This window comes from Budorcas taxicolor, chromosome 14, assembly GCF_023091745.1.
Source record: "Budorcas taxicolor isolate Tak-1 chromosome 14, Takin1.1, whole genome shotgun sequence".
Lineage (NCBI taxonomy): Eukaryota > Metazoa > Chordata > Mammalia > Artiodactyla > Bovidae > Budorcas > Budorcas taxicolor.
The window spans coordinates 29,165,964-29,186,414 of record NC_068923.1 but is presented as its reverse complement, the minus strand read 5'-3'; the positions used below and the strand labels follow the sequence as shown (position 1 = coordinate 29,186,414).

The 20,451-nt window shown below is 35.7% G+C and overlaps 1 protein-coding gene across 2 annotated transcripts in view; it reads right to left on the bottom strand.

Annotated features, from left to right (window-relative positions):
• The window catches only part of TMEM65 (transmembrane protein 65), a 61,240-nt gene that overhangs the window by 571 nt on the left and 40,218 nt on the right, over window positions 1-20,451 (bottom strand). The window contains exons 4-7 of one of the 2 annotated variants that reach the window (XR_008200591.1): window positions 19,224-19,278; window positions 18,300-18,342; window positions 15,877-15,982; window positions 13,315-14,345 (exon numbers count right to left, since the gene is read on the bottom strand). Coding sequence is in view for 1 of the 2 variants with exons in the window: in XM_052651766.1 (XP_052507726.1) it covers window positions 14,244-14,345; window positions 15,877-15,982; window positions 18,300-18,342; window positions 19,224-19,278 (306 nt within the window). In the remaining variant the exon portion in view is untranslated. Of the gene's footprint in view, window positions 1-13,199; window positions 14,346-15,876; window positions 15,983-18,299; window positions 18,343-19,223; window positions 19,279-20,451 lie in introns of those variants that run through there. The other variant, XM_052651766.1, reaches the window with a different exon arrangement.

Genomic DNA, 20,451 nt, shown 5'->3' with positions numbered 1-20,451 from the left:
GCCTGGCGGGCTATAGTCCATGGGGTTACAGAGTCAGACACAACTGAGTGACTAAGCACTCAGCACTCTACGATTCTTCACATGGCTGGAAGGTGAGGAGTGAGACTTGAGGAGGGAAAATGGAAATATGCCTTCTCAGCTGTGGAGGATTACAAATTAGACCTTCCTTCCTCAGAGGAAAACCATCTCAAGTTTCTGGCATTAAAAAGCATACACAAATCTCTAGGCTCTACTAGGACTTGATTTTTTCCCCCTTTTCCTGATTTTAAAATGCACACACATCCTAAACTAAATCCCAAGATGCTGAATATAGTCAGCATTCTGAACCTGCTCCATTTACTCTGCAGCATCAGTCTTTTCAATTGTGATTTATGCTCAGACTGCGATTGAGTCAATTTAGTCAATTAACTTCAGTCAAACCAGATATTTATTTTCCATTCTTATTCTTATAAGGTATTGTTATTACATAATGATTTTAGTCATATGCTCATGGATCCACTTTTCAAGTTGGTCCTGTTTCATATACCTATTGCTTATAGACAGACCCTCCCCAGGTTGAGTGGCTTAAAACAACTAACTTTGTATTTGCTTACTATTCTGAAATCTAGACTGGGCTTAGATGGACAAACCCTCGGCTGATTTTGATGGTGGTCACTCACTAGCTGTATTAAGCTGTGAGTTAACTGGGGGCTGGGCGGAGTTGATACTCTGGGATGGCAGAATTTCTCTCAGGTCACTTCACATACCCTCTGGTGTGATCATCAGACTCCTTATAAGGCAGCATAGACCCTCATGAGCACTGAACCAAAGCTGTACTTCCCGACAAGGTGGCACCTGACATGCTGCCACTTCTGCCGCATTCCACTAGTTAAAGCTGGTCATAAGCCTAGCCCAGATTCATGGCAAGAAGACCACAGTGAATGCCAGAAGGCATTGATTCCTGTGGCCACTGATCAAACAGACTGCAACTCTTTGCTCTCTGATCCTGAATGGCTCACAATCCCCCCATATTCCAAGACCTCTAGGAGTCGCATCCTATGGCAGCACCAATCTCAGGCTCTAAGGTCTTTTATCTAATACAGGTTCAAGTGTAGGTGAGACTCCCTCAGGTATATTTTCCTTTAGATCTGAAAACCTGTGAACTTAAGAGACAAACAGGTTTTTCCCACATACTGGTAAGAAAGAGATAGGGTAATCATAGTAGATGTTCCCATTCAACACAGAAAGGAATGGCAGGCACATGGTAATTGCTGGCCCACAACAATTCTGAACTGCTATATTCTGGGGCTATATTGTGAATTTCCCCCCTGCTCCAGGGACAGTTCTGATTCCCCAGAGTTATATTTTCATTGCTCATCTGTTTTCTAAATGATCCTGTCTCTAGACACTTCTGAGTAGAAAATGTATTTGTCAGGCCTTCTGTTCCATGTTTGGTTGCAAGCTCATTCAGTTCAGTTCAGTTCAGTCGCTCAGTCATGTCCGACTCTTTGCGACCCCATGAATCGCAGCACACCAGGCCTCCCTGTCCATCACCAACTCCTGGAGTTCACTCAGACTCATGTCCATCGAGTCAGTGATGCCATCCAGCCATCTCATCCTCTGTCATCCCCTTCTCCTCCTGCCCCCAATCCCTCCCAGCATCAGAGTCTTTTCCAATGAGTCAACTCTTCGCATGAGGTGGCCAAAGTACTGGAGCTTCAGCTTTAGCATCATTCCCTCCAAAGAAATCCCAGGGCTGATCTCTTTCAGAATGGACTGGTTGGATCTCCTTGCAGTCCAAGGGACTCTCAAAAGTCTTCTCCAGCACCACAGTTCAAACGCATCAACTCTTCGGTGCTCAGCCTTCTTCACAGTCCAACTCTCACATCCATACATGACCACAGGAAAAACCATAGCCTTGACTAGACGGACCTTAGTCGGCAAAGTAATGTCTCTGCTTTTGAATATACTATCTAGGTTGCAAGCTCATTAGAAGAGATCAAGTCTTACTCTCTTTGAAGTTCTCACTACAACACCCCTGCATCTTCACAGTCCTCTGAGGCTCTAAGTTTTTCTCCTAACTTAGCTTCCATCCAGTGGATTACCCTCCTCGTTTGACCCCACTTCTACCAATCAGGCATTATCACGGCTGTAACCCCTCCTGGTCCCTTCAGGGCTGAAAGTGGCCTGACTGCCCTGCACATCCAGAACTTTCGCTGGGACAAAGCAATAGGTGTAACAATGTAATTTACCAATGTGCAGAGACACAATTTAAAAAGTTGCGTGTGTATTCTTCTCTTTTTCCTAACACCTCCTTTCATCTGATGTTTCCCACCTTTCCTTGGCTATCATCTAATCTTCCCTGTAGGCTCTGAACACATGCATCCCAATCTGGTATTCTCTTTCACCTGCAGTACCACCTCAGTAGCATCTGGGTGTAAGAGACTTCACTATCTATTCTATTTTCTTTAGCTCTTGTGCAATTTTGAAAAATTAGCTGAAAAATAAGCTCTAGAGAACAGAAAGAGATGGGCTATTTTTTAATTTTATTTAAAGCAAAATCCATTACTGGAACTGCTATCTGGGATAAAGAAAAAGGCTTTTGGAAAACAAAGCATTCAACTATTCCCATAGCAACAAGGGAATCAGGCTTTTCAACAGGACTCAGTAGATGTTTATAAAACTACCGACTTCTAGAAAGGGTTATAAAGCAAAGAGCACAGGATTTAGAGGCCAAAGACCTGGGCACCAGAGAACCATCTCTGTCATACATTGTATGTGACCTGGAAGTTGTCAGAATTCAAGTTCCTTGCCTATGAAATGGGGTAAGGGATATCTCAGATATGCAGATGATACCACCCTTATGGCAGAAAGTGAAGAGGAACTTAAAGAGTCTCTTGATCAAAGTGAAGGAGAGTGAAAAAGCTAGCTTAAAACTCAACATTCAAAAAACAAAGACCATGGCATCCAGTCACATCACTTCAAGATAAATAGATGGGGAAACAATGGAAACAGTGACAGACAGACTTCATTTTCTTGGGCCCCAAAAGTCACTGCAGATGGTGACTACAGCCATGAAATTAAAAGATGCTTGCTCCTTGGAAGAAAAGTTATGACCAACCTAGATGGCATATTAAGAAGCAGAGACATTACTTTGCCAACAAAGGTCCATCTAGTCAAAGCTATGGTTTTTCCAGTAGTCACGTATGGATGTCAGAGTTGGATCATAAAGAAACCTGAGCTCCGAAAAATTGCTGCTTTTGAACTGTGGTGTTGGAGAAGACTCTTGAGAGTCCCTTGGGCTGCAAGGAGATCCAACCAGTCTATCCTAAAGGAGATCAGTCCTGGGTGTTCACTGGAAGGACTGATGTTGAAGCTGAAACTCCAATACTCTGGCCACCTGATGTGAAGAGCTGATTCACTGGAAACGACCCTGATGTTGGGAAAGACTGAAGGCAGGAGATGGCATCACTGACTCCATGGTTATGAGTTTGAGCAAGGTGTGGGAGCTGGTGACGGATAGGGAAGGCTGGCACACTGCAGTCCATGGGGTCACAAAGAGTCAGACACAACTGAGCGACTGAACTGACTGACTGAAGGGATATCTAAGTCTTCAAGGTTATTGTGATGGTCAAATGAGATAATTGGTATGAAATCTGTCAACCGGAGAGCTCTAGACAAGTTATAATCATTGCTTTTGAGCAGACAATGCTGAAGTTTAGAGGGGACAGCAACCAAAGGTGAATAACCTAGCAAGGCATATGTGCATGCACACATACACACAGGCACACACACACACACTGATATGGGGTCCAAAACTTGTGACCCCAGCAATATGATGGGGCAGAACCTCGACTCTACCCTGACACCATAACATCAGCTCTCATCAGGTATCAAAACCAAGAGGTTGGTCAGATCTGGGGGGTTACAGCAGTATAACATGGCAGAACCTCAGTATACAGCCCAGGTCTGCCACCTTGTATCCCTGGTTGAGATGTGTGATTGAGTGTTGCGCGCTCAGTTGTGTCTGCCTCTTTGTGACTCCATGAACTATATAGCTCGCCAGGCTCCTCTGTCCATGGGATTATCCAGGCAAGAATACTGGAGTGGGTTGCCATTTCCTTTTCCAGGGTATCTTCCTGACCCAGGGATTGAAGCCCAGTCTGGCAGTCAGATTCTTTACCACTGAGCCACCTAAGAAGTCCACCCCTGGCTGTGGGAACATCAGTCCAACTAAACTGCCACGCAGATTTCTGCCCTATGTTGGTTTGTCTTAAACTCTCAGCTATAGGTAGTTTGCATGGAGTTTTTCAGAGGCCACTGTGTGAGGAGCCAGTCTTGGGTAAGTCAGCCCTTACTTTTCAGTAGAGTAATAAAGAATACTTCTCCTTCCCAGTTAAATTCTTAACATTTTGAGAAACAAATAAGCCGGACAGCTGAAGATAAAAATAGCAGTCTTATTGCTGATAAAGCCTAAGGTGAAAATATGGTGTACAGAAAAAAATGGGCTTCATAATTCTGCACTCTAGAACTAGGCAGACTAGCTACCAAGTCACGAGTCTTTTGTAAACTTGGGACTTTTTCGGCAGGAGCAAAATGTTTTCTAATAAAACTATCAAGTGGCCAATTTCTCTACAGAGAGGCAGATACCAAAGGGGACCCAGGAAGTGACAAGTTCCCCCCAAGTCCAACCATCATAAGCCAAATATGGTAGATACACACAACCTAGGGGAGAGAATGAGCCAGGTTAGTGATTGAGAAAGGCTAGAATTGTTAAAGTAGATGGCCCACTGAGAATTTAGCGCTATGAGATTAAGATTAAGTATCAATGTAAGAATCCAGTGAACTGTAGTCAGTCTTGTTTCACATGAGAAAGAAGGTGTTTCTGAAGTATTCCATTAAGTGGAGTCTCATTTTACCCCAATAGGTCTTTAGAATGATTAACAGCCATCCCAATGACAGAGTCATTCCCCATGAAATGTCTCATTCAATCTTAAACCCGTGAGATAAAAAAGTGTGGCTAGTACTCATTCTGCAGATGAGCTGAATGACTTGCTTAGGACCAAACAGCTAGTAAACAAAAGACCTGAGAACTTAGGTTTATACAGCATGCTTGGGGCTGGTGCATGGGGATGACCCACAGAGATGTTATGGGGAGGGAGGTGGGAGGGGGGTTCATGTTTGGGAACACATGTAAGAATTAAAGATTTTAAAATTAAAAAAATAAAAAACTTAATACTAAAAAAAAAATAAAATAAAAAAATAAACATTATTTCAGTAAAACTAAAGGAGTTTCATAGGCCCTTAACAGCCTTCCACAACACAAGAAAAATATTGAAAGGCTCCAAATCATTGTACTTCACTGCAGTTATTTTAGGGGTAGCAGTGGGAAAATAACTTCAAAACCACGTGTTTGATCTGGGTTATCTTTTGGTTGCTTAATTTTCATCAAAAATGTGTCTGATGGACTGAGAGTTCAATACTTACAGTCACACTGTAAATGACCAAAGAGAAAGTGGAATGTTTTCACATTCCCAGTATTTCTCAGCTCAAAGATATTCTACAAGTTCCATTTTTTCCCCAAAGATTTAACCACTAAATTGAAGACAGGAGTAAGAGTTCTAAAAAATGCTATCTTCACTATGACCATCAACTGAGCACTTTCTATATGCCAAGCATTCCACCAGGCATGGTACATATGTAATCACAATCCTGTAAGGAGGTATTACTGTCTCAATTTTATAATGGGGGCACTGTGAGAGTTCAGAGAGATTAGTCTTCATGGGTATGTAAGTTCCCAGAGCTATGAACTGATGAACTTAGAGCTGTAGATTCCAAATGATCAATGCTATTAACATGGCTTCAGAAAAGCAAAGGACTTCAGCTGTGAAAGGAGATCTTCCTCTACGAAGACTGCCAGATGGATCAGCAGGAGCCACTCTACTCAGAGGCTTAGAGGCTGAGGCTTAAAATGAGCATCAGAGATGGGTGCAGAATTTCAATCTATTTATGTATTTTTAATGAATTTCCAACTATCTTACCAAGCCTTCAGAAGTTCATACTTGATACCAAGACTAATAAAAAATATAGAAAGAAGGAAAACCTATAATATACCATTGTGATAAATATCAAAGACAAGAATGAATTATATATATACCCTTGGCCTCAGTGCTGAGGCATCATACAATGGATGTGAATTAATGGTATTCACAGGGAGCCATGGGATCATGGAGAATTTAACTCAATAATTCAAACTAAATTGATGCCTTGCCCTCTAAGATCACTGTGTTTCATTTATATTTTTCCTGAATTGGAATAATTCAGTGTTTTTATTTAAAAGGTTATATTAAGTCTTACTTCAGAGTAAAGATGAATATGAAGAGTGTCAAAGTGATTTTATTGCCCAATATGTTGAATTATATAAAAACAAAAAACCTCTAATAGTGACTTCCCTGGTGGTCCAGTGGCTAACACTGTGCACTCCCAACGCAGGGTGCCCAGGATTGATCCCTGGTCAGAGAACTAGATCTCACACGCTGCAACTTAAAAAAAAAAAAGTGGGGGGGAAGATCCTACATGTCACAATGAAGATCGAAGATCCCGCATGCTGCAACTAAGACCTGGTGCAGCCAAATAAATATAAATTTTAAAAAAATCTATAATATAATGCATTGCAAGAACTAAACAGCAATACTGTGAACCATGTGGATCATGCACTTAGAATCACAGAATTCCAGAGCTTGCAGACACCCAAAGACTGTCCATCTGTCCAATACCAAATGATCCTCCAGGGAAGGGATCAGGTCTCATGATTCTGTTCATCTACGTCCCTCATAACCTGGTTCCTTATTGGACTCCAAACACATAATAGAAGTGAATACAGAAGATGTTTTTCTCTGAATTGCATTTTCAATTTCTGCATTTTAGAGACAAGGAGAAAGGGTGAATCTTGCATTAGTTAAACTATTTATTAGATGTCTGAGTGGGAAGAATATTGAGGGAAGATATAATTGTAAAACCTAAAATGTAGCCGGGATCCAGCCTAGAGTTTTCAGCTTGTTTACAAAACATGCCACATATCAGATGGCAAGAAAAGGGTAATGTGTTAATAGCACATAGGCAAAACATTGGCTGCAATTTCTAGAAAAGACTAAAGAACTTGGACTAAGCTTTTGGCAGAGCTGCCCTGCAACATACTTTGTCTCTTGAAATCTAAGCGCTTAGAAATACAAAGGACTTGGAATAAATGAACGTTTATTTTAAGCACCTTAAGCATTGTTCTAAAATCTTTCATCTACACAGAAAAACATAAAACACAAAAAGCATGGTACTAGCCACCAGAATGTTTTTTCTGTAAATTTAAAATCCCAAAGTTATCCACCTGCTCTGCAATTATCTAAAAATATAATTCTATAAAATCTGAAGAAAAAAAAACACCTAGAATTTCGAATCAAAAGAGATCTAATTACGTAAGATCTAATTACTTAAAAACAGTTTAACTCTTCTCATCTATAAAATTAAGGATTGCATTGCCCTTATCTATTTTGCTACAAAATGCTGTGATTATTAGGATATTCTAAATGGCTTATCAATAGCTGTGGTTTGCTTTTGCTTGCTATGGAAATTATCATTTTAAACACTTTGGGATCTTTTTCACCTTACCATGACAAAGAGAGATTTTAAATTTTAGTTTTTTCCCACTTTCCTTTTACTTCTCTCATCATCCATGAGAAACTCAGCACTTACAAAACAGTGTTCAAGGTCTGTGATGGTGGCAAAGGAAAATAAAAGATGAATAAAAGATGTGAGTTGCAAGGAACTCACAATATAACAGAAGGGATATGGGTACCAAAAAATATGCCCATGATAAAGCATAATCTGGAAGGATAGAGATGTTATCACAATGGCCTCCAATGAACAATGCTCCCCTGTGTCCATGCCCCCCTGTGTCCATGCTCCTTTGTAACAGGCCATTCTTGATCCTCCCCTCAGAAGGATGGAGTTAGTTTTGCCACTCCTTTGAATTTGGGCTGGTTTTGTAACTTGTCCTGACCAAGGGAAGATGGTATATGATACACTGTAGAAAGTCCAGAGTGTAGGCATTGTGAGACCTCATGATTCTACCTTTACTCTCTTGGAACCCAACTGCCATGCTAAGATTTGGTCATAGACTATGAAATGATGAGAGACCACATGGTGAGAGATCCTAGTCCTCCCTCGGTTTATGACAAAACCATATTAAACCCTCTAGCTTCTGCCAGCTCACCAGCTGGACTAGTCTTATGACTGAACCCAGGCAAAACCAGCAGACTAGTTGCACATCCAATCCATAGAAATGTGCTGAACAGCTTTCTTTGACTCAACTATCTCTCTGAAACTCCGTTTATATCTTGCATATGCATAAATATTTTATAAACGGTAAAGCACTATATAAATGTATAGCTCTCATATTATTAGCAGATATCAAATCTTTACTGACTTTTACAGTTCTCACAGAAAATTTCTTTATCCTACAGTTTTTGAACATTCCCCTCATCTCCCCGCAAAGTAGTTTTTTTGAGTTTAACTCCTCAGTCATCATTCTTACAATTTACTCATCTAAACAAAAAGCTTGACTTGTAGTTGTGGAGAAATTATATAATCTATCCTATGCCTATTCCATCTTTTTAATCTTCAGAAGTCAACAAAAAGTTTGCTGAAATTTCTTTCATTCATAAACTCATCAATACCATTAACCTATGTATGATGTTGTAAAATTTCATACAAATACCAATACAAAACACCATGTGCTTCATACAGCCATCAGCATAAGATCAATAGATCCTGAAAGTTCCAAAGCTTCAATGTTAAAATGTTACAAGTTCCTGCTTTAATTCCTACTTCAATCCTAAAAGTTGGAGGAAAAAAACTTATTTCAGTGTTAAAACTCATACACCAATAGCATTTACTACCTTGGTAAAAAAAATTACAAGGTTTCATTATGAGCACATAATAAACCCTAAATCATTTGCTGATAGATTGGTCACCCCCTGCTTTATGAATCCCAAGGTAGCTTCCCCATGCTTCCAAGTCATTTCCCTTTACTGCTGTCAGTAAATATGCAGGGAGTATTAATCTTAATACGTAAATATTAATATTCAGGCTTAATTCTGAAAACATGAATACTGCAAAACAAACAAGGAAATTTTTTACACGCAATCCAACTCCTGGGCATGTATCTGGAGAAAATCAATTATGAAAATTTACATGCACACCCCAATGTTCATTGCAGCACTATTTACAATACCAAGACACGGAAGCAGCCTAAATGTCCATCAAGAGGTGAACAGATGAAGAAGATGTGCCACACATATACAATGGAATATTATTCAGTCATATAAAGAGTGAAATAATGCCATTTGCAGTAACATGGATGGATCTAGAGATTATCATACTAAGTGAATTAAACAGAGAAAGACAAATATCATATAATATTACTGATATGTGTAATCGAAAGAAAAAGACACAAATGAACTTAAATAGACCCACAGACACAGAAAACAAACTATGGTTACCAAAGCAGAAAGAGAACAGAAAGGGATACATTAGGAATTTGACGTTAACATAAACAGACCACTATATATAAAATAAATAACCAACAAGGACCTATTGTACAGCATGGGAACTATACTCAATATTTTATAATTAACTGTAAGGGGAGAGAATCTGAAAAAATATATACATATAAATATGTATATATAACTCATATATATACACATATATATATGTATATATAACTCACTGTGCTACACATCTGAAACTAACATAGTATTGTATACAACTACACTTCAATTTTAAAAAAATATAAAGAAGGAAATGGAAAAAAGAAGAGAAAGGAAATGGCAACCCACTCCAGTGTTCTTGCCTGGAGAATCCCAGGGATGGGGGAGCCTGGTGGGCTGCCGTCTATGCGGTCACACAGAGTCGGACACGACTGAAGCGACTTAGCAGCAGTAGCATAAAGAAAAAAATCGTATGATGCATTCCAAAGTGAAATATGAAAATATTTCATATAGTAGAGATTCTCTAAACATCAACTTTCTGGAACCTAGCATAATACCTTCTCTTCCCTGATATATGTATTGTTTATTTCTTACTTCTTTCAGGTGCTCCCTGACCACTCTGTAAAAATAACCCCCTACATATGATCACCGGTACTTTCTATCCTTCTCGTTTCATTTATTTCTAAAGAACTTATCACCACTTATTTAAGGGTACAACTGCTTTCCTGTATTCTCCTCCCTCACTTCTGCTCCCCTACAGAATAAGCTTCCTAAGGATATATGGATGTTCTGGCTGTTCATTCGGAGACTTGAACACTTCCTAATACATAATATACAGTCAAAAACAAAAGATTTGTTAAATGAACTTGGAGAGTTTTAGTACAATTCCCTTAAGTTATAAGTGAGAAAATAACTCCACAAATATACAGGCAAAAAGAAGACTGAGCAGAGAACAGACATTACAGAGTCCATGCAACTGCTATCCCGACTGCATAGTAGGTAGTTAAAATCACAGACTGCATGCTTGGACAAAGTCAGACTCTGGTCCCCTTATTAACAGTGATGCCCTGTGCAAACTAACCTCTCCATGTCTCCATTTGCTCAACATGAAATAAGGATAATAACAGTACCAACTTAACATTGCTATTACAGAGATTAAGTGTGATAATGTATGTAAAATACTATAGTACAAAGCAATCAGTAAGTGCTTAATGAAAGGGAACTAACATTATATTTATCATCATCACCACTGCCATCATCATCTCACTCAGGCTCCATAGCCTATTTTCTAATACTTCTCAAATAATTTATGGTAAGACTGACTATCAAGTTTCTAAGTCCACACAGCTGAAAAACAGCAAATTAGAGAGAGAGAGCAGTTGCCAGAAGAGAGAGCAGCAAAAAATGGGGGGAAAATTAAAAAGCTATAAAAGCCAGATATATACCTAATTTTCTGATTTTTTCCACAAAAAAAAGATGTTATATTTTGTCAAATTACTTTTCTGCAAGAATTGAGAAGATCATGTGGTATTTTCTGCTTCATTCTATTAATGCAGTGTATTACAGTGATTGACCCCCTTACACTGACCCACTACTACATCCTAGGTAAGATCCCAATTGGTCAAGAAAAAGATTATATTTAATATTAATGTAGAATAATTATATTACATTTAATATACTCTTAAAATGGCAAGAAACTATAAAATTCTAAAACTGGGAAATTTTACTTCAAAATGGTTTGCACAAGTTTTTGATACAAAAGATAAATTTTTATTACCTTCAAAATTCATTTTCTGAGGAAAAGGAGTAAAGTAAATGATGCATTCTTATATAGAAGGCCTGGATATCTCTGCTGTAAATAAACAGCCATCAGAGTCATTTATGCCAATCTATCTAAAGTTTTTTTGACATCCTATTAAAGGTCAAATTATCTCAATATGGGATCATCCTGCTCTCATAATCTATAATGTTGTATCTCAAGTGTGGACTTCAGGGAAATGGTAAATAGTTCCATTTTACTGTCTCAGTGACACTGCTAGAACCCTGAAACAAATCTGCATTTATTTATACTATTTCCTTTAAGCTACAGAATAACCAGGATTTTCTGAGATTAGAAAGAAAATCAAATTTCAAAATCAAGACCACATTCCAAAATTTCTTAAAAGGTATTTTTCTTTGTTCAATTCCTTTGTAAAAACATTGGTCACCATTTAACATACAGTGGCAACAAAATGCACCCAATTTACATGCATAAATAAGTCAATAAATCATAATACACGGACAACATGATATCCAATGAACAGTATTGATGCAGCTCATGTTGCATTTAATCATAGTTATAGTTGCTCCCAATAAAGAAATAGTTAATGTGAGAAATAAGAATTCCAGTTTCAACCTGAAATAACATTCTCCATGACAAGTAACATGAAACAATGATTATATGAAGTCATTATCTTAAAGGGAACCATTTTTCAGAAGCCACTTTGTGCAAAGCACCATACTAGAAAAAAATGTGTACCTTAGGTTAAGGATGAAAGCGCTCCATTCTTTTAAACTAATTACCTGAATTATGCAAATTGTATTGTAACCATAAATTAAAGTACTTTTCAATATGAAGGTTATATATTCCATATTTTGAAATCTTAAATAATTCTACAGATGCTCAGTTAAACTAAAAGATTCTCTGTAGGACTGTGTTACTTTCAGGAGCAGAAAAAAAGAAAAAGAAGAAAGTAAAATCAAAAGCCCTTTCTAAACTCATAGGTAAGGTTTCTGGATATAAGACTTAATAGAAAGAAAATTTAAGCACCACAAAAACATATGTTTTCAGAGAACAGAAAGGGCTGGCAATATAAGTTAGGTACAAAAGCACTTAAACATTTACCAAAAAAAATTTTTTAAATAATCACTCTAATCCTATTATCTGAAAAAAAAAAAAAAATTGGTGTCTGTGATGTTATGTGGAAGATACAAACCACAATTCTATTTAAGATGTTAAGTTTTATAATTTTAATTTGATCAAACGAGACTGTCACATTATTTGTACATAAGAAGAATGTTATATATTTATTTTTATAGCATATGGTCTATTTTTCCCTCAAAAACCTATGATTACAGGATAGCTCTAAAATAATTTTGAAGTAAACAGAAAAGAATTTATCACAAACTGTCTTGTGAGAGAAACCAGCTCCTCTGAAAATAAGAGTTCAAAGTAAATGTGCAAATAAACCTTTAAAATAAGGTAGCTGTAAATACAGCCATCTTTAAGTTTCCCTTCTTTTTCATCTATTTAGCAAAGTAAATAGTTTCAGTGGCCCAAATAGTCATTTTAATTTGTTTTTCTCCTCTGTGATATATTTAAGTACTCTTACAATTAAGAGTAATTTTTTAGCATGTGTATCAGATCACATGCTAACAAACTTTACAGGTTCATAAAATTAAAATGTATGACTCACAAGTATAGATGTGAATTCTAGCTACACTTAAGTCAGATACACAAGACTGGACATAAGGAACTTCAATCTAGAATATGATTGAAACGCCACAAAAAAAGAAAGGGAACGAAAAATGGGAGAAAGAATTTCTCCTCATACATCTTTTGATTACTAGGCTATATATATATAGCAAAAAGTAAAATATAAAATATTTATTTTTCACCTCAAAAGAAGTTATCCAGAAATAAAATCTGCTAAAGAAGATATAACATTAGGATTCAAATTAATTCAACTTAGATAAGGGGACAACATTTGGAGGGGAGGAGCATTCCCAAACAATATTATTTGTACTTACTAACCTTACGAACATCACCTCAACTTCACCAGTTATATCATAGACCTTCTTAACAGTTTCCATTTTATACTTCTGTGAAAAAAACATTTTTAGCCTCGTAACCTTCCAAGTGTCATGTGAAACCTCTTAGTTGACCTAAATCCCACAATCCCCATAAAAGCACTCTAATGACTTTCTTTCCCATAGGAGTCAAAAATCACTACGTAATCATTCAAAGTTGAGAAAATAAAAGTATAAAAACCAACTCAAAATAATGCACTTCTTAACATATATGTTCTTATGTAGTAGGGAGACTAAAAATAATTGTTCATCCTAATTAATCTCCGGCTCTTGCGACTAAGAGGTCAGAAAATCGAAATGAGTGGTAAGTACTTAAAGTCTGTTCATTTTGAATAGATGTGAGAGTTTTTAAAAAAGGACTGAAACTATATGATTGTAAATGTTTACTGTGAAACAGTACAAAATTGATGTTGCCAAAAAGAGAGTAAAAAAGAAATATTCAACTGATACTAAACATCTTAAGTAATTTGGAAAAAATTTTAAGGTTGAATTGTAACTGTAGGGGACAACAACGACAGTAAATGCTTTCATGCGTGTACACATGGTAAGTAACAAACAGGCAAATCTCAAGTTAGCACAGTACATCAACGACTGATACTTAAATGGTATTTTGGTATATAAAGAAAAAGAAAAGGTAAAATGTTGACTGCCATTGATGAAAAAGCATTTTACCAATTTACACAAAAAATTTTTTTAAAAAGATGTCCTAAGAAAACCAAGCCACAATAAGTTAGTGTTTTCCATAATACATGCTGAATTATTTGATCCCATTATCTATACACTGTTACTGTCTTAATTCCTAAATGCTGTTGACAGCATATTTGATAACTGAGGTACATTAGTTTACATCTTTTTAAAGGTATTCTATGTGAGTTAATTTTTCTTTTCCAGTTTTTCATCATCTTCACCTCCTCCAAAGAAGATCAAAGGGAACATTCCTAGAATGCAGCCAATAGTCACCCCGACAGCTTTACCCTACAGAAACAAAAGAAAACATTTTTTCAAAGTTATTTATCCCTGAAAGAGGAACCTCTGCTTAAGTATCTATGATAAAAATTACTATGTACTATATAATTCAACTGTTACTATATTTCTTTTGATCATATTAACTTAAATTAAAAAATGACGTTCAAAAAGGTTCTAAAACAAATAATATGTAAAGTTCAAGGCAACCAGGAAAAAAATTTAAAATTTTTTTCAAATTGCCATAACATTAGAGAAGTATTCAGAAAGAAAATACCTTAAAAATGTACATACATTTTAAAGTCAGAAGATAGAAAGGAATGAAAAATCTCACCCAGTACTCTCAACATATTTGGATTTGCTGTCCTTTGTACATATTCCTTTTCAGTATTTATCCCCATGTACACCTAATTATGAATGTAGGTCTAATCATTATGTAAACATAACTTTGTTTACTGCTTTCCTCCTGCCCCCCACCAGTCACACGTTAGAATAAACTCTTTTTCAAACTGTTTCATAAACTTAATACAAAAACTTCTAAGTTCCACTGAATTGATGGGCCTATAATAAATGTAAAAGCTCTTCTTACCATTAAAAATCATCGCTACTGTCAGTGATAGAACAATAAACATTTTGGTGTATAGTTCTTCCTCAATGATTTATTTAAAAATCAAATAATATGAATATCTGTGCATAATTATACTGCTTTGCTGTCTATTTTAGAAAAAATTGCAAATATATGTATATACCCACTGCAATATATTTATATGTCTACATACGCACAATTTTTCTGTGATCTCTCCTATATTATGAAAAATTTATTTAATTTTTGTAAATGATTTTTAAATGTTGCATTCCTATGATGACTATTAAGGTTAAAATACTTACCAATTAAGTTTTATATCTTCATATAGACATTTATTGAGAATCTACAAAGTACCAAACTCTATGGTAGGTACCAGGGAGACAGAGATTAGTCAGATGCAGTCCCTCTCTCCGCCAGGAACTTCCAGTTAGTTATCATCATACGTTTCTACTTGCTAATCAATATACTTGGAATTCTCTCTCCCACCTAATAAACGTCTCATCAATAATTTAAAAATAACCTTAGATCTGATATGCACCAAGAAATCTCCCCACTAAAAGAAATTTCTTTCCACAAAGAGTTATTTCTTCTCCTGGTGCTTCTGCTATATCCAGTGTACATTTCTATTACTGAATATGTCACACTAAATTATAATTTGTTTAATATGTCTGATTCTCAAAAATCAATCCTCAAAAAGAACTATAGTTTATTACTCATTTTATGTCCTTCAGTCTCAGCACATAACTGATACTCCTCAACAGTAACTGAATCATATAAAGATTTTTTCAAAAATCTTTTTCAAGTATGCCTACAAAAAAAGTCAAAGGTTTGGACAGTTTTTGTTAAAAACTCCACTCAAATCAATTTTAATCTCAAATTTCTCAAGGGACTGAATTATATACAGTGTCTTGCTCTGGCTACCCAAATTCATTATCATAAACCACACGAAGTACTCACCAAATGTGAACTAACACGTGTTTGCCACATGTCAACTTGCTTTGGTGAGAGATCAGGAATTGATAGGCCTAACCTGGAAGCCAAAGCTTCAACATAGCCCGCAAGTCTTTAAAAATACAAGAGGACAAGTAAGTCAGAAAGAAAAACACCAATACAGTATATTAACGCATATATATGGAATTTAGAAAGATGGTAACGATGACCCTATATCAGTTCAATTCAGTTCAGTCGCTTAGTCATGTCTGACTCTGCGACCCCGTGGACTGCAGCACGCCAGGCCTCCCTGTCCATCACCAACTCCCAGAGTCCACCTATACCCATGTCCATTCAGTTGGTGATGCCATCCAACCCTATATGTGAGTCAGCAAAAGAGACACAGATGTAAAGAACAGACTTTTGGACTCTGTGGGAGAAGGCGAGGGTGGGATGATTTGAGAGAATAGCATTGAAACATGTATCTTATCATATGTGAAACAGATTGCCAGTCCAGGTTCGATGCATGAGACAGGGTGCTCAGGGCTGGTGCACTGGGATGACCCTGAGGGATGGGATGGTGAGGGAGGTGGGAGGAGGGTTCAGGATGGGGAACACATGCACACCCATGGCTGATTCATGTCAATGTATGGCAAAAACCACTAAAATTCTGTAAAGTAATTAGCCTCCAATTAAAATAAATAAATTAAAAAAAATACAAGAGGACAGAATGTCAGTTTTTAAAGAGACACATATGAAAAACTATGTCCTCACATATGAAAAACTCATGACTACAACAAAGATAATTTTATATCTGTATACTCCAGAAATGGTGTAAACATTCTTTTACAATTTTCATCTTTATTGTATATACATATATTTGGTTTAAAATTTTCCAGATTGACATACTTAATACACAGGTAAATTAACTGACTTAAGAGTAATTACTCTCTACCATTACTTTAAAAAGAATAATTCAAGGTATATAAAAATTTTACAATTACAATTAATATATTTACTCCAAATTCAAAGCAAAGCACTTTAACATATAATTTTATAACTGTCACCAGAAAAAAAGTTTTCTTAAAATTTATCAGATTGATATACTAAGAAAAACAGCCTATAATTTTCAGGGCAATTTCAAGTATCTTCTAAGTGGCAATTGCTTATTGGATACAATCTTACTTTAAGAACTGGAAGAAAGAAAAAAATTTGCCAATTAAATTATGCATACCATCAATTATAAGATGGATCCCAATATTAGATATGTTAAGCTCTAAAAATCTATGCAACTAAGATTGATAAAATGTGGTATTTATTACATAATTTTTTTAAGGCAGAGAAGAAATAGTTCTTAGATGGAAGAGTCTCAACAAATCTGTAATATTATCATTATAAACCTTAATGTTGGAAACTAGGAAATGGAATGTTTAAGGGATAATATCACTGTAGGTTTACATCAGAAATTGCAGGTTACAAAATTCTGCTTTGGCCCAGAACAAAGAAATTGTGTTTTGAACAGTACCTGTGGCCCCATACTCAAGTGCAGATGTCTAATATACAGAGTTAGATCATGTATAAAGCTGCCTTTCCCTAGATTATAGGGCTAAGTAGACTGCTCCTAGATCCAGATTCAAATCTCAAAACTTACCATCAAAATGAACCAAAAAAAAAGAGGAAGAAACAGAACCAAAGACTGAGCAAGACAGAGTATGTTTATCACAATAGTTAATGCCAACTCTGTCTAATTCATACTTCCTAGGCTTCCCCAAGCTCAGGAAGCAGCCCAGGCCATCTGCTGCTTAGAAGAGAAGATGTAAAAACAGAAAGAGAGAAAGCTGGCCTTTTCTGAGTAGGCGCCCTCAGTTTGTTTCATCATTCCTTCTTGCCACATGGAATAAAAAGAGCAAAAATTAGCCAAGTCCATGTATGCTTTGGCCATTATTCGCTTTGAAAATTCCTCTCTCTAGAAAACATGCCCAGTCAGTATGCTCACATTTGAGCCATATTTCTTATCTTTGGACTTAGTGGGAGGACGGGGGTTATGAAATAATGACAGGGTTTCTTACTTTTAGTCCTGTCTCACCTGTAGAAATATTTATAAAATACATATAAACATTTTGGGACATGAAAAATTCAACTCTGTCTGCTTACCTTACGGTAGTTTTAAAAAAAATTTTTACACATATCAGAATTGCTTGAGAAGATTCTTAAACTCAAATGTCAGGGCCCCATCCCTAGAGACACTAATCCTGCAAGACTGAGATGTGAGCTAGGCATCTATATTTGATGCACACCAAAGATTTAGTGCTGCTGATTTAGAAACATTAATTTTAAAAATTTAGTTCTAAAACACACATGCAAAAATAAATGTCCCTTTTCAAAATCCTTCCCAATTAAAGGAGAATGGAGAATAGAGAGTAAGTATACACATGCACAAGTGAACCTACCCAAGGCCAGCTAAATCTGACACAAGGTTTCCCAAAGCAGCAGCTAAAAAAATGAAAAATGGACAAGTGAATTACTACATAAAAGTCAGAAAAATCACTATAGTAGATCACCGTGTAATCAATAAAGCACTGGTCTAGAAGAGTTACCACCTTTCTAAGCTACAATGACTATATCCAAAGTAACTCATTTGACAGCTCTGAATTTCAAGATCTCAAAATAGAGATCTGAGATTATAGTCTTCTACCTCCATCAATTAGTAGTTTTTTTTCCTGATGTGGCAGCCAGTTTCCATTTTGGTTTCAATATTAAAAAATTTGCATAACGTTCTGTAGTTCAACTTTCAGACAATATTTAAGGGAATTTGGATACTTGAAAGTTAAAAGAGTAAAGTACAGCTATGACATTCAAGAAAATCAAGGAGAGAAATGTCTCTTTCATTACTCATCTACTTAACATGTTCCATAGTAACACAACACAGAATTGTTCCCAAATTCCACCATCATGAAGAGTAGAGTAGTATTTGTGGGGAAAGAAGGAGACAGAACCAAATCGGATTTTTGGTCTTGTGTTTCCTTCCTTGATTTTTCTTCCCAACTTGAAAATAAATAATTTGATAGAGAAAATGGGCAGGAAGGTTTTAGGGTAACACTGAATTATGAGAAAAAAAAATTTTTTACACAGTCAATATAGCAGATTATTCTTACTCATTAACTAACATAAAGTACCCAAACTTTCTCAGAAAAGTGCATACTACATTTACAAAATTAAAAATTAAAGGATAGGATTAAGGAAATAAACTATTAATGACAGACATCTCAGTGAGTAAATTCATTCAAATGAAGTATCTTCTTCTATACTTAACCTACTAAAATGTTTCATAAATATACAGACAATGGAATAATACTACTACTATTATTAAATACCTGCCATAGTTGAAATTCCCAAAATAATTCCAATAGACAATTCAATATGGGTTCCCTGAAAAACAATTACAAAGAAATTAATCTTAAAAATTAAAATCGAAGTGGTATAAAAGAATAGCAAAGCATTAATTAAAACAGATAAAACAATGTTATTACAGCAGTTATATATATAATATACATAAATATGCATATACTATAGCAAATCACTTATTTATTACATATATGCATTCATGCAGAAATAACATCAATATTTTACTCATTACAATTAAGCCTTCATAAAATTAAAAAATAGCAACACACAGAGCAATACAATTCATCATTAATAATCTAGAATTTATATTTTCCTACTATGGAAAGGTGCTTTAATGCTTTTAAACACAAAGATAACCAACTCACCTAAATTTTAAATTCTGAATGATATAATTATATACTATTGGTATTTACCTTATAAAAGATTTAAAAGACTAGACCAGTTTCTAAGGACCCAAAAACTCAGATTTCAAAAATTATCCTTAAAACATTTAACTCTTTAATCACTAGATAATGAGACTATATAATTCATTTACAAGCAACAATAGCATTTAATACAATAGAGATACAGCAAAAATGAAGCTCCACTGAATTTATTTATTGAGAGTTTAAGACTTTCTCTAAAGAAAACAAGGGCTCATATTTTCACCTCTACTTTTAAAGATAAGGAACTGAAGATTAAACGATTCTGATGGGTTATTATATAGAAAAAAGAAATTCTACAATCTATTGTGCTAATTCAGTTCTAACCCTTACGCAATGCTGCCAAAAATGGACTTTTCAAAAGTTCTCTTAAATATTGATGGCTGAAAATTTCTAAAAAAATTTTTTTAATATCAGTGGTACTTGTGGAGAAAAAAACACCCTACAAATCTCAGTATTTGTTGAGGAAAAACAAAAAAGATGCCTTATCTGGTATACAGTTATATTGCATTACCCAATTATTTACGAAACAGAAGAGAAGTTAAATTTAACTTCCTCAATTTTCCTTCCCATAGGCCTTTTGATTTCACTCCTTTAAAATATAATTCCTATAGAGTATGTACCAAATAGCCTAATGTAAAGGTTTCCCAGGCATTAAAGTTACAGGGTTGTAAAGGAACGCAAAGAAACAGATTTCTGAAGGAAAAGAAAACAGGCACAAAAAAATATCTTTATATATGGATGCAAAAAAACCCTGGAGTATTAATATAGGAGA